General features: G+C 49.6%; 1 protein-coding gene across 6 annotated transcripts in view; it reads right to left on the minus strand.

Moving 5' to 3' along the window:
* Positions 1-14,274, minus strand: part of SLC12A8 (solute carrier family 12 member 8) — a 50,975-nt gene extending 36,701 nt beyond the window's left edge. For 2 of the 6 annotated variants that reach the window (XM_050340335.1, XM_050340336.1), the window contains exons 1-6: positions 12,479-12,801; positions 11,405-11,470; positions 9,975-10,198; positions 9,044-9,190; positions 5,915-6,106; positions 3,294-3,525 (exon numbers count right to left, since the gene is read on the minus strand). In XM_050340335.1, coding sequence (XP_050196292.1) covers positions 3,294-3,525; positions 5,915-6,106; positions 9,044-9,190; positions 9,975-10,046 — 643 coding nt within the window. In that variant the 5' untranslated portion in view covers positions 10,047-10,198; positions 11,405-11,470; positions 12,479-12,801. Of the gene's footprint in view, positions 1-3,293; positions 3,526-5,914; positions 6,107-9,043; positions 9,191-9,974; positions 10,199-10,837; positions 10,902-11,404; positions 11,471-12,478; positions 12,802-13,031; positions 13,807-14,229 lie in introns of those variants that run through there. The other 4 variants (XM_050340339.1, XM_050340341.1, XM_050340340.1 and 1 more) reach the window with 4 other exon arrangements.
* Positions 14,275-15,227: the final 953 nt, after the last annotated feature.

Consider the following 15,227-nt stretch of genomic DNA (forward strand, 5'->3'; position numbering starts at 1 on the left):
AAGCCAAAAATCCCTGTGTTGCTACTGTGAACATTTGTAGCAAGTGCTGGGTCTTGGTTATGGGTTGAAAAGTCCAGCACTGACTGATTTCAATTCACCTGTGTTAGGTTTGGTAGGAACACTGGCTTGTGCCTAGGTAGAAAGAATATGGATGTTTTCTGTATGAAGGAAGGAGCATGGGGGTCTCTGTTTATGGCCTGAACTTTGAGTGGCCAGAGACAGCTCAATGATGCTGGTTTTCAGACAGAGCATGGAGCTCCTCTGGTCGCTACCCACCCTTGGCTGAGATCCCAGCTTGGGACTGTGACCCAGCCCCAGGGGAAGTGCCAACTGGAGCCAAGGGAGGATTTAGGATTAACTCCAAAACATCAGCCAGTCCCCACCCCATCCTGTGGGCAGCCTGTGGAAAGGAGCAAAGCCCTCGGGGCCAGACAGAGGGACAGGGCAGGCTGGCAGGGAGCCAGCAGTCCCAGCGGGGTCAGCAGCATCTGGAGAAGCAACCCAGAGCACTCCCTGTCTGCTGGAGCTGCTCAGCTCCTCCAGTCCCAGCTCCGGGCTGCAGGAGCCCGGCTGGCTTTGGAGCGGGAGCAAGCCACGGCAAGAGAGAGGAAAAAAAGGAGAAAAAGCAGCGGGAAGCCCTGCTGAGAAGCCCCCTTTTGTGTAAACATGCTCCGTCCTCAGACTAAAAATAAAGGCAAACCACAGGAAGGGAGTGAGTGCTTGGACAATATCCGATTTGGTGTGTGCCTGGGTGTGAGCTGCGGGAACAGGGAGAAGAGCAGGGGACTCCACCCAGAGCAACCACACAAAGGCAGCCGGTTAAGACCTTCAAGATGGACAGGCATTCCTGGAGATTATTTAAATCCAAATAACTGCTGCTTGGCAGATGTGCGGCCCTTTGGTATGTGCGCAGCACTTGGAAATGCTAAGTGAGAGAAAAGGCTGCCATGGCAGGAGCAGGAAAGGCAGGATGATGGCACACGGCCCATTTTACAGGTTCAGAGACTGTGGCCTGAGGCTGTGAACTGAAAGCCCATAAACCTGCCATAAAACAAGGACACAACCCAGAAAAGATGTCAGCTGAAATCCAGCTCACAGGTCTGTCCTCAAAAACTACCTCTCCCTGCACTCTCAGTCCCCGCTGCAGCCACAGAACCACACTCAAAAAAACCACATGCTTGTGAGGGTTGTGGAGAGATGATCAGTGGACTGCCTACCCCAAAAGGATCCCAAATGCTTCCCCAGGTGCTGGGCTTCGATGCATTGCACCCCACCATTGCCATCAGATGTCTCCCGAGGATGGAGCTTCACTGACACCTGCACATCCCACCTGCAGCCTTCTTGCAGGAGGGATGGTTTGCTGGTGGGGGCAATTGCACTGGAGAGAAGCATCCATCCATCCACACAGCGTGAGGAGGCTCCTCGGAGCCCAGCACTCACCGTTGGTGCTGACACACCACTCAGAGGCCTTCTGGGGAAATGCAGGACTCGGGAGGATCCCACCGCCCAGCCTGGAGGGAAATGCACTCTCACCGGGAAGCGGCCTGTGAAAGCAGAGGAACCCACAGCTCTCCCCTGCCAGCCGTATGGCTGCAGGTCCCACTGGATGGGCAGCACCGCTCTGGGGTACTTGCATTTGGGGCTTGGATCTGGCCACCATCAGCCCGATGTCCTTCCACCCACCGGAAACCCTCCTCTCTTTGGTCAGCCGTGGCTAAACTGCAGCATCTGCAATGCTCAGCCACCTCGTTTCCCTTCCTTTCTCTATTTTCTGTCAGAAGAAAATGACATAGTGCTCACCAGTGGAGGAAATCAAAGACAACTATGTTGACCTCAACTTGGGCATGTTTCCTGCTGACGTCTGTATTCATCTAATTCTCGCCTCCTGGGGCCACGTTCACTTTCCTACCATCAGGCCTCACCTTGAGTATTCATTTTTCTCTACAATTAGAAAAGTCTCCTATAAGCACAACCAAAGTGCAAAACCACTCCATTTACTTTAGAAAACAACTTCCAATGAAACACAGCTGTTTGGAACAGGTCATTTGCTTTCTCCGCGAAACAGGCCACAGCAACAACCGTCCTCGCTTCATTTTCATTCACAAGCACTGCTGAAACTTTCACAGGCTTTCATTTGGGGCATTTCTTACATGCTAAATATAAAGTGCAAGTGTCTTTCCATAAGGCTCTGTCTTACAGGGGAGCAGCTGCTTCTGTCCCCGTGCCACATCGTCCTCACACACGTCCACCAGCAGCACGAAATAAAATGGCAGCATGAAGGACAGCTGTGCCATCAGTGCTACGGGTACCTACGTGACTCACCTCCTGCCACCTGGCTCAGCAGCTGGATCATAGCTGTCAATCAAAACTCAAGAGCTTTCCTTTTAAACTCACTTCAGCAGGTCACTTGCAACCCCCCCCTCAAGGTGCCGCCGGACACAGAGGAAGCCAAGAAAAAGGTGACACCTTCTGTTTACTCAGCTAATTACACTTATTGCTGGAGTGGTTGCTGCAGTTCTTGAGGGCTGCTTCCACAGCAACAACCCACGTCTTGAGTTGTGTTTCCCACTGAACACCTCTTGGGGATGCAGATAGAGGGGAAGGGGGCTTGAGGTGTGAGCAGGGCTGCACTGAACCTCTGCCTTGCCCAAGCTGGAGCCGTCACTGCAAGCTAAACTCAGTCTGGGAAAAGTTAACAGGAGAACTCACACTCACAGCTCCTTGAAACCCAAGCAGTCACCTGCCCTCACTCAGCTCCCTCCTCAGCTCCCCAGCATGACCCTGGACAGCAGATCCAGTGGTGTGCAGCCCAGGGCCAGCACTGGTGGCTCAGCCAGCACAGCTCAGCACAGGCAGGGTCTAAGTGACCTCAGAGGTCTCCAGGAGAAAATCTTCTTATCTCAAAGTCACAATCCTCCGTTTTCATGGGCACCGTGCTTAATGCCGAGTTAGGCAGCAGAAGGCAACAAAAAGCAACTGCAAACACAGATGCTCTCTGTTGTTAGAAAATCTCTGACTGCAGTACAAGTATAAGAAGCACACACATTGATAGCTGAATTCCTGAGGTTAAACACCTAAATTATAAGACATCTTCAGTCCTGCTCTGGAAGTACTTACTCCTTGTAAAATTATTGGTTGCTTCTAAAAGATCAGTACCAAAGGACAGGGGATACATCTGGAAGCTCTGAACTCTACCTCTGCCCAAGTGTGTGTAACTTCACGCACACATGTAATGAGAAAACCACAGGGAATTAACACCTCCTGACCCCAATGCAATAAACCCCCAGTTTTACCTGGATCAAGATGTGTAAAGGACCCAATGACAAAGTCCAGTGTTGAGACAGCCAGCAGGAAGAGCAGCAGGAGCTGGAGCCTGATGATCCACTTCACCCCAGCCAGGTTGATCCCCTGCAGGCCAAACAGGACAGCCAGGGAGATCCCACGCACTGCCCAGATGTTGCTGAGGCTCAGGACATCTGCAATGGACTCTGCAAAGCCAGTGATGTACATGGCACCTGCAACACACTGAGGGACAGGGCTCTGGGAGTGCTCCATGGCAGAAAAAGGGATCCCCATGCCGGGCTGTGGGGATCCCTGTTCAGACAGACAGACATTTGCAGTCACAATACAACCCTTTTGATGTTACTCTGGCCTAGAGGGATTGAACCTTATTGCTGTAGGACAGCACACTGCCAGGGCAGCATAGCTAAAGCCCAAGCAAACAGAGAAGGCTGGGTGCTAGGGCCAGCCCCGCAGCAACATTCCACTGGCTTTAAAATTTACCCTCCATTAACACTCCAGGAGAAACCACACTGGCTTCTCTGAGTGAGAAAGGGATGAGTCAACCTCTATGTCTCCTCTCTTCTTCTGCTTCCTCTGGAGGAAAGGGTCCCAGTTCAACACCTGCCTGAAGAACTGCAGTTTGTTTGCCCCTTCATTGCCTCCCAGGGGTTATTTTTAACTCCATGTTTAGTTTGGACGTAAAAAAAAGATGCTTCACTGGCTCCCCATCTCGTTGCTGGAGCAGAGCCTGCACTTTTCAGAAGAGCACATTGTGCAAGCTGTGCCACCCCCCACAAGCTCCAGGGAAAGCTGCCTGTTTGTCTTGCAGCAGGGCAGGACACGCATTCTGCCCGGGGTGGCTGAGAGTCGGCAGGACAGGACATCTGCAGCGCAGGCTCGGGCCTCAAACCCCACTGCGGGGCAGCAATCTGAAATACCAGGACATTTCCTTCTAGAGGTTCCCACTAGCTGACACTTCAGCAACAACCCTTTCCTGTGTGTGGCATCCCTGGAAAAACAGGTCAGGGTTTTCTGACGTGCTGACATGGGTGGTATGAGCTTGGGTCCTGCAACCCCTCTATCCCTGTCCATGAATGAGGGGATGTGCAGCACAGCTCCCACATGCCTGGAAGGGACAAAACCCCCACCCAAGACAGCAAGAGCAGAGCAGGCCCCTCATTCACTGCAGATCCCCCACCTTGGACAGACCCAGCACTGCTCCACTGAGGGTGTGCAGGACCACTTGGCCCTACCCAGGAGATGCAGGATATCCACCTGTCCAGACTCAGATACCTACACCTTGGACATCCTGAAGGATTCAATTCCCTCACAGGCAGACAACTAGCACAGATTGGTGGAACTACACCCTGAGTCTCTCTGCATCAGCAGCATGTGGCCAGGCATTCCCCACTTGCCCCACTCAGAGTAGGGAATAGGGAATACCCCATTTCTGGCTGGGCTTGTCTGACGACAGAAGTTACAGCACTCCAAGAGCGTCTCATACCGGGGAGCAGCCTGAAGCCGGTGCAAAGCACGTTGGACAAAAAGCACGGCCAAGAAGGGAAAGGCATCAGGTTTTGGGAGCAAGCAAAGTGTTCTTAAGCGAGTTGCCAGCTCCCACCCCACACCCCCCGTGCACGTGGGATGCCTACGCAGGGGCCGGGGCTGCTGCAGCCCAGCTTTTATGACCCTCAGGACAGGCTGCAACCTGATTGCTTTCCCAGACAGCGAGAGTGGAAAATATGACAGGAAGGATTCTCATGTGTGGCCCATTTCCATATCTTGGCTTGTAACTAGGTTCGGTTTGTATTTTATGGACACTTGCTTTTAATCTGGAGCAAAAGGAGAAGGGGGGATTATTTTTGGTTTGGGGGTTATTAAGGGGTTTTGGAGATTGCTGTAAGCCAGTCAGTTAAAAACAAACCTCCATAAAAATGCTTCTCTGCTCACCACATTTTATACTGTTCGTAAGGTCTTTATAGGGGGAGGGGGTTAAGTTACTGCAGGTTTAAGAGATTATTTTCCATTCTTTATGTGCACTACTTGTGAATTTTGGTGCTTCACCATCAAGAAAGCTCCTTGGGATCTTTCAGAAAATCCAGAACTGTGACTTTTGGCTCACAAGAAGTCAATTAGCTGTGGCACTTACCACTGCCCAGCCCTCCTCCCACACCAGCTCCACTTCTGCTGGCTCCTGCAGAGAAGCAGCCAAGGCTTGCCCAGTCCCTAAGGGCATGGGGAGCACACCAAGGCCAACCTGCCAGCCCACAGCTGCTCACTGAGCTTTAAGTGGCCACCCTGACCTCTCCCACTTTGGTTTAATTTCAGCAAGGGCATGTCCTGGCAATGGGGCTAATTTGGGATGGGAGAGCACGTCCTGAGCAGCTTGTTCAGACACACAGCTCCTCTACCATTGTGACCCACATCAGGCAGCACATTGTCATGCACAAGCTTACTCCTGAGGAGCAGAGTGGGGTTGAAAGCTCCCTGTGGTGGCCTCCCATGTTGCTCAGCATAGTGGAGCATTACCCAGATTTTACCTGGAGCATTACTTCCTGTGGCAGGAAAGCACAAGATTAATACCTCCATCACAAAGTTTCAAAATTTTCTTTAAACAACTTTTTTTAATTACCTGGCCAAAAATGTAAAGGATGCCAATGGTCCCTGCTATTTGACCTCCAAGGACAGTAGAAATCATGGAGTAGACTCCTCCACTTCCAATGCTGCACTTTTCACACACCCCAATTCCAGACAAGACTGTCACCAGGGCAACCAGGATGACAAAGGACACTAGAAACATGCCCATTACAATGCCAGTGTTTCCCTGAAATGAAAAAAAAATAATCAGATAAAGATCAATTCACACCAACTCTGCTGAGACAGAGAAACAACCTACCTGGTTCTAGTCACTAGTGATGTATGAATCTGGAGTCATTACAGATTAAAAGAAATGCACACAGGCATCCCTAATTGTCTAATTAACATAACTGCTTGCCAAGTTTACAGTTCCTATTAGCAACCCTTTGATGAAAACCTGTCTCAGCCTGGGGTTCGGCAGACCTTTACCTGAGCAGGTTCTGCTCTGTCACAGAATCTCACGGAATATGCTGAGTTGGAAGGGACCCACAGGACTACCATGTCCAACTTTCAGCCCTGCACAGGACTTCTCCGTGAATCACTCATTTTGTCCTCTGGCTTAAAAGGAATGAGGTCAAACAATGATTCAGCCATCATAGGCAGGGGATCACCACCTATTTGCATGCTTAAAAATGACATGCTTAAAAAAAAAAACCACAAACCAATTTAATAACAAAAAGTAGTTTCAAAATTGAACACCTGGGATTTGCAACAGCTGATTTATGAAGAGCATCAAGCTTGTATTTTAATTTTTCAGAATATTTACCTCTGAAAGCTCTGATCCTCCCAAATAGTGAGATGAGAGAGTAAAACCCCAAAGGCACCACAGCGTGGAAGATAAATAACAGCCTCGTAAACCAGCGTGTGCCAGCCCTTATCTGAGGGACGTACACAGAGTGACAGGTGGCTCTCACCCTCCCTGGACTCAGGGGAGTTTTGTGCACAGGATTCAGCCCTGCTGAAAAAAAATCAGCCCTTCCTGCTTGTGGCAGAGGGAGGGCCCCGGGAGGAGCTGCTGCACCAGCCACGATCTCAGTATGGGGTGTAGAGCAAAAGCCTCTGAACAAACACAGCTGCAGGTCCCTGTTGGCAGCATTAAGGGCCAGCATAACCCCTTTTTGGGGGGTGTTCAGTTTGCCATTTAGAGCTGGATTTTCAGAAGGAGAAGGTGCTTAGCATGTCCAAAAGCATTTAAGGAGCTCTTCTGAGCTCAGGACCCTCCCACCCTCTTGCACACGGCTGTAATTTCTTTTCCAGGGTGAGAAGTTTTCCCTCGTGCTCCAGCCCACCTTCCTCTGCTGACAAATCACTCAGACCAGTGCACAGCGATCCGAAATCTCCTCCAGTGCCCAGTGCTTCGTTAAGGTCTGGCTTCCCTTCCCTGCCTTTACTCATATTACAGGCCATGTCCACATCCCCCCTTTCCAACCTTGCTCCAGCTGCGCTCATCTCTGAGGTCACGCTAGCCATGATGGGGTTTGTTTATCACCAGCACTAAAAGGCTGCCTCCCTGCTCTGGGGTTGGTTGAAATCTCGGATTATTTTTTTTTCTTTTCTCTTTTTTGTGAAAAAACAGAAATACATCCAGGATGTTGCTATCATCATAAAATCCTATTTTGGTTCAGCATCCTGCTGCCTTTGACAGGGGTGTTATCTGGTCAGTGGGGAACAGAGCCAAGGTTTGCTATAAATGCAGCAAAAACGCAGCTGTGGCTGGGTCAGCACCACAGCCCACTCCAACCCCATACTCCTTTTTAAAAGGACAATTGTTCTTTTTTTTCAACTGCTTACCCTCAGGTTAAAGGGTTAATAAATCTGAAACGCTTCAGTTAAAAAAAAAAAAAAGAGAGAAAAAAAAAGGCAAAAATATGCAAACGTTCACATAGCCTTGGGCTTTTTGAGAAAATGCTGGTGGCACCAGGCTATGCCAGCAGCTAGTTAATGGGCAATCCAATGGTTTCCAAAGAAGAAAGGGTTAACATCAAGACCAAGGAGGAAGGCTGGACTCACAGCAACAATAGCAAGCAGAGAAAGTGGGAAGAGAAAGCCCCCATTAAATGCTGATGTTTATTTATGCATGCGTGCCAGAAGGGGTTAGTGCAGCAACTATCCTTGTTGAACATTTCAGCAAGATTAGGGTCCCCTGCAACTGCAAAGCTTCAACAGCCCGGGCTCCAGCCCTGGAAATTTATAGCAAAAGCCTCTGTCCTCTGCCAGGGGAGCTCTCTGCCAACGCTGGTTTCTCCTCCCTTCCTTTTCACGCTAACTTCCAGCTGGTTCAGTTTTTCTTTTATTTACTGGATTTATTTTTATCTGTGTCTGGTCCAGCAATAACTCACTTTCAAAGAAGATGTGGAGGAAATAAAATCAGAAGGAAAAGGAAGGTAGAAAATCATCCCGACTTCTCCAACACGATGACTGCGGCTCCCCTCAACACCTCCAGAGAAGTAATTTTCAATACAGAGTGCAAGTGTCTTCCTGCTCCTTTTGGAAGGTGTTCACCATGCCTGTGACATGAACTCTGCCTGAAGCTCAAATCCTATCCATCCCTGGGGGAGCTTTCCTTCTTCTAAGAGGAAATTTTAAGGTACAGTACAACGCTTTTCATCAGGAGGGGAGCAGAGACACTCTTCCAGGCTCTGACCCTCAGTAAGATATTATTCTTGACCCAGATCTGAAATTCTCTTTGATAGCAATGACAGTTTCAACTGACTGAGGACTCTGTTCCAGAAATCAGGGACTCCATCACTGACACATTTAGAAGAGACCTGCTCCAGTGGTGTTAGGAACACGGCTGAGTAGCTGTAACTACGGCGATACATTTCACCTGAAAAGTGGTTATTTTGTCTCGACAATACAACACATGGATGTCCCTGTTCATTGTCAAGGTTGGTTGTTGTGTTTTTCTTTTTCTTTCTGAAAGCTAAAATAGGAAACCACTTAGAAAAACCACTTCAGCTTTACATTTTACCAGACCTTCTTGCAAAGCTACAAAATACCAGGGGTCATAAGCAATGTTTACAACAAACAGCCCAGAACCCAAAACACTTGAGTGGTGATGAATATATAAAGTAAGGAGGTGTGAAGGAAAATGTCTATTCAAACGTCCAACCAAGTCACTCACCACGAGCCATCCTGTCCTCAGAAAAAGAACCACTCCAAAAATGTTGATCATGCAGGAGGTGAAGACACCATCCCATGTTCCAAAAAGCACCGGCTCCCATACAAACAGCTGGATCTTCCACCAGGGCTTGGTCTGCGTTTGAGATACCTAGAAAAAGCAAAGCCTTGGTTTTACCTCTCATGATTTATGGGCAGGCTGCAGAAGTGGTGCCACAGCCAGCCACCAACAGTGGGACAGCCACCAACAGCTGCTAAGGCAGCCCTTTGCTGCAAGCTGCCTCCAAGATAAGAGGGCAGCAGAATTGTTGGGATCCCTGAGGCCCTGAAAGAGAGTGTTCCCTGAAGTACCCTATTTATATTCTTGTAGGATAAGCAGCAACAGAATCCCATTCAGGCTCAGTGAATTAACCCCATCACATGAACCAAAACCACCATTCAAGGGTCCTTTACAGAGCCTGCAGCTATATTGAGCTTCTCCTCCTGTCCCTGCCAAACACCCCACCAAGGCAAGCAGGGTCCATGGTGCACTGGAGAAGTCTCTTAGAGGAGATGACAAATCAGGTAGGACCAGCTGGGACCAACAGAGTAGATTAAGATGGTCTTCCCATCACAGTCATCTCTGATCAGGTCACTTTGTTTCTAGAGGGGACACAGGACTCTGGTACTTGGGGGCACAGTGAATTTCAGAATTGCTGCAACTGAGACCTGAACCTCCAGGGAAATGATGGCTTTCCTATGGCAATTGCTCTCTCCTGCCCTCTGGAAATCAAGTCCCCTCTTTCCCTTTGTAAATAATAAACCTCAGATTTTCATATCAAAACGAAGGGCAGTGTCATTACTTTGGTCCTGTTCACTTCCCACAGAGGTGACCAGGAGGAGTGCAGAGACCATGGAGATGGAAATCTGGGAAAGGAAATAGCTCTCTGGCATACCTGCTGTGCTTCCTCATGGAAGAGCTCTTGGACATAACCCTCACTTTGGGGACCATTCAGGCTGAACATCATATCTTTCGTGTTGCCTCCACCTGCCCAATGTATGGCTCCAACACAACCAGAGGCGAGGCTGATCCAAGTGGAAGGTCAGCTATTCCTCTTGGTCAAATTCCTGAAATGCTGGATCCTCCATTGTAGCAGATTCATGGTTTTACTGCACTTTACTGTGAAAGCAGGAAAGACAGAAGACACAACTGCTGCTTTCTCAGTCTGCCAAAGCACAAGGCCATTACCCACACAGAATCGACAGCGGCTCTCAGCAGATGCTGAACCACAGAGGGACATCACACCAAGCAGAGAGCAATGCTCCCCCAGCACCTCCCAGGGCCTGCTCCTGGCACAGGCTCTACCACTAGTCCTACACTGAACAACCCTTTGTGGCCTTTCCCGAATCTATCCACGCCCCTGGCGTCCCCAGCATCCTGTAGCACTTTGCCGTGTGTGTTGCCTGCAAAATGAATTTCCTCTCATTGGTTTTAAATCTGGTGCCTGGTAAGTTCATTGCATGGCCCCGTCCTCCAGTGACAGAGGACACATGGATTATTTACTTCCCAGCACCACCAATCATTTCACAGCCTTGATCACATCTCCTCCAGCTGTACCTTTTGCAGACTGAGGTCTTGCCAATGTAACCTTGCCCCTGAGAAGTGAGTTACCTCACTCTGCCCCTCTCCCAGCATGATGTAGAGAAGGAACTGGAGCAGTAGAAGGTGTCCACCACCACTGACTCACACTCTACATTCCTGATGCTCTCAGGCATCCCCTGTACTGATGCACAGGAGCCTTTTTTCAGTCACACCCACCCTTGGAGGTACAGTCTTGTCTGCAGTGGCCCAGCTTCAGACTCCTACTTGTCACAGGCAGACTCTGGTAGAAACAACACCATGTATGTAAGCAAGAAAGCAGCATCAGGCTTCAGGGGTAACTAACCCCATCTTTAGAGAAGGGAAAGCTAGCACAAGCATTTCTCTGCCTTGAAATTGCTGGTTCCTTCTCTCATCAGTTTGTCTTTAAATTCTCTCTCCAATAATAGAGAGGTACTTTTGTACACCTCCCTCCAGCTGGCTGCAAGTCTTACCTTCCCCAAAATTTTCTTGTGAGGGCTATTAACCAGTCACCCACAGCCTCCCACACCAGCTGTCAACAGAGCTTTTTTGGCCATTCCTCAGTACAGCTACACCATGCCTAGGCAAGACAAAGAGGGCTGCAGCCAGAGAGGAGCAAGACATGCTCCATGACTGTGGAGAGGGCAGTGTGTCTGGACCACTGGCTCTCCTGGGAATGGTAAGTATCCTGGCCAGCTGAGCTCACATGCACACAAGAACCAACCATGACCACAGAAGGCTTGTACCAATGGCTGGACATCTTACCTGAGACCAGACACCGAATTAATTGCAGGCACAGTGTAGGAATCTCTGACTCCTCAAGCTTGCAAACTGTGGAGACAAAGCAACCCACAGAAACGTGCTTTTCTTATTGCACAGGGGCAGAGACATGCAGACACTACAGGATTTCTGTACCAGTCTGAATCCCAGCTCCCAGATCAGCACTCTCACCATCCTGCCCTTATTACCCTACTTTGAAATACCCAGTAGTAATTAACCAAAGCAGACGCTGCTCCACCACTGTGTTTCAGCTGCAGAAGGTCTCCTACAGCTGGGGTACAATGGTCAGCACGGGAGGTTTTTCTTCACCCTGCCCATGTGGCCAGTTAAGCAGCACCAAATATGTAAGAGTTCATTGATTCCCTGCTGCTTCCTCCACATTTTTTGAAGCAAATAACCCCTCACAATATCACAAATGGTTGCTGTTACAGGGAGATTGGGGCTTCAAGCAGGGCAAAAGCAGCAGGAGCATGTAAACTCCAAAGAAACAGAGCTCGTGTTTTTATGCAAATAGCCACAGTAATAAAGTATGGAAGAAAATACACAATGTGAAACAAGATTAAAACTGAATAACCATATTCTCCTAAGATTCCCCGGTGCAGCCCTTCCTCAACAGAGACTTCACTCAGTAAAGCATTCACTGGGGCCATCCAAACTCCAGTCTGCCACAACAGTCCTGGCTGGATGCAGGAAAACAGGGAGGCTGCAGCCTTGCAACCCCTTGCTCTCCTAAACCACTGCACCAAGGGACCCCAGGAGGGGATGGCCCTGACCCCTTGCAGTAGCTCAGAGTGGCTGAAACCACTCACTCAGTCACTTACCCAACGTGTAACCATGGATAGGTTTGATACACCCTATTACCCATCTGAAACTTGCAAAATACAGAAAGAAGGGCTGCACGAGTGGATTTCAGACCTGAAGCACACCTTGCAAGACATGTTACCTTCCTAGACATTTAAATCCCCTTATCCCACCATTTTCTTCCTTTTTCTCTGCATTAACACCTATCTTCTGCCCTTTGCTCTGGAGCCCTCTCTGTTCAGCCCTGCTCCGGCTCACCTTGGTGAAAGATCTTTCTCCTCCACAGTCGCAGCAAATTGCCTCTCCAGTATTGCTCCTCTGTGGCATTTCCAACTGCCTAAAATCTTATTACTCAATTCTGTAATTATTTACATGTCTCCACAACACATGGGTCCTTTCATCCCTACGAGGTAACCGAAGCAAACACAGGAGGGGGCACAAAGCACAGAAGTGAGAGCTAAACAAACATGCCAGGACGGCCGCTGCCCACGCAGCCACAACCTGATCCATGCAACATGCACGTATTTTTTGCAATTCAGGGTCTGCAAGTGGAAAGTCCTCGGGGCAGGAGCCCCCCTCTTGCCCCATGCAGTGCTCTACCAGCATAGTGTGGTTCCTAAGTCGCTGCACAGCACAGCGATGTTTTCATGCAGTATTATCTATCCAGGTCACCAACCCTGAGGAAGCTTTCTCTGCTATGCACACCAGCAGGCCAAATAAACCAAACAGGCACAATTTAATATAAGTGAGCCTCTAACTTGGGAGATAATTGATGTTATTTTTTCCTAAAGTTCCTGCCAAATACACTTACCAGTCTATAAATTAAAGAAGAACGGCTGTTTTAATCTTTCCATACCATTTAGCATTCAAGAGAGCAGAAGAGCATTAGCAAACCTTGCAGAAACATTACAAAGGCTCATCTCCTTTTCTGCAACGCTTCTATATTTAATTACAAACCCAGATTCCTATAGATCAAATTTCTGTGCCCTCCACATCTTTTCAAAGCACTATTTTATTAATCATCACATTAAAGCTATTTCTGAGCTAAGCGTCGCTGCTCTGAGCTACTCAACAGCTGGCTGATTTTTAAGAGGAAAGGTTAACGCCTTCCCAAGCACAGCTGCGTGTGGTCCCACGACCTCCGAAGGCTCTGTCCTTGCCAAAGGAGGTAATTCCAAAGCCTCCCTCCCTCAAGGGACCCAGCAGCCAACAGCACTTTAGTTTTAATAAATCCCCCCAACTCTTCTCCAGGTCAGGTTCTTAACAACACCTAATTTAGGCGACTCCGTGGAAGGCGGGAATTACAGGGAAATAAAGCAGCCACCAATGCAACAAAGGTAACCCCGCACAGAGCGGCTATTCCCAGTTATTCATTTACTGCACCAGCTCGTTTTGTTTTCACATATCTTTGTAGTGTAACGAAAGCTGTGGAACAACAGAGCTGGGGAAACAAGCCCGGGCTCTCCCCAGCAACTTCAATTTCCCGGTGTGGTCGGACGGCTTCGGTTTTGCAGAGGGCGCGGCGTTGCCATCACCTCCCTGCCAAGAGCTGCGGCCACCGCTGCACCGGGCTGCCCAGCCTGCCCAGAGAGCGCTCCAAGTACCTGTTCCCTCTTCTTCTTCTTTTTTTTTGAGAGTTTTCCCTTCCCCCCCCCTTACTTATTTATTCTTTCCTTTTCTCTTTTGTCCTTTTTTTAACCTTTTTTCCCTCTTTTTCTTTTTTTAACCTTTTTTGGTTTTTTTTACTCCCCCCACCCCTTTCATTTGCCTTTTTTTTTTTTTTTAACTTTTGCCTTTCTTGGGCCTCTTTTCCACCTATTTTTTTTCCCCCCCCATGGCTTTAATTCCTTAGCTTCCCTTTCCCCCCGTTCACCTCCCCGCCTCCGCAGCGCCGCGGCCGGAGGGACCAGCGGGCAAAGCACCGCCTGCGCCGTCCCCGGGGTGCCCCCATCGCCCAGGTTTGTGCCCCCCCGGCCCGGGGGTGTCCCCGCCGCCCCGGCCCCACTCACCTGGCGGCTCCCGGACCCTCCCTCCCTCCTTCCCGCGGCGCCGCCTCCCGCCGGGGCGGCCCCGGGCGCTGCCACGTCTGCCCGGGCACCGCGCCCGCCCCCGCGCCTGCATCTGCATCTGCCGGGCTCGGGCAGGTCCCACCCGCGCCCGCGGGGACCACGCCGGGTGGGTGCTGCTTCCCGGAGCACCGAGATCCCGCAGCGCCCGCGGCGGCGGCACGGGCATGGCAGAGTGCGGGGAAACTAATGCGGGTTTAGGAGCAGACTTCCACTAAACCTGCAATCTCAGGAGTCTGATAAAAAATAAAAAACAGATAACCAAATCCATACAGCTGCTCGGTTGCAGCAGGAGGAAACGCTTGGCCACAAGGAAAGGCGACTCTGATTCTGCACATCCCGGACTCGATAGGAACCCGCTCCAATGTAACTTACCAGCCTTGGGCTGCCAAGAAATCCTGTGACCCTGCATAGGCAAAACTCCACCTGAATTAAAGGCACGAATTTTGGATAGTCATGATGTTAACAGGATCAAATCTAGAGCCAGCCACCTTTCCTTACAGCTCATGCAGCATTCACAGATTTCATTTACTTCTAAAATGTGTTAGAGCCATTTTAATTTTCAATAAAGTACCCACAAAAGACATCCATGTAGTCTAGTGAACCCACTTTGATTTTCCAGAGTGTCCTGCAGAGGCAAAGTGTAAACAAGTTTTCACTCTTGGATGGAAACAGCAAGGACGAGCAAGTGGTAGAAAGGAAATGAAGAGTTCAGAGAAGACAGATGACTTCTCAAAGGAGGATGAAGCCTGAGGAAATCATAGAATCACAGAACGGTTTGAGTTCAAGGGGATCTTAAAGATCATCCAGTTCCAACCCCCGTGCTATGGGCAGGGACACCTTCCACTATCCCAGGTGGCTCAGAGCTGCATCCAACCTGGCCTTGAACACATCCAGGGATGGGGCATCCACAGCTTCTCTGGGCAACCTGTGCCAGTGTC

The sequence above is a fragment of the Myiozetetes cayanensis genome, unplaced genomic scaffold, assembly GCF_022539395.1.
Source record: "Myiozetetes cayanensis isolate MyiCay16 unplaced genomic scaffold, myiCay2020 scf9, whole genome shotgun sequence".
Taxonomy (NCBI): Eukaryota; Metazoa; Chordata; class Aves; order Passeriformes; family Tyrannidae; genus Myiozetetes; species Myiozetetes cayanensis.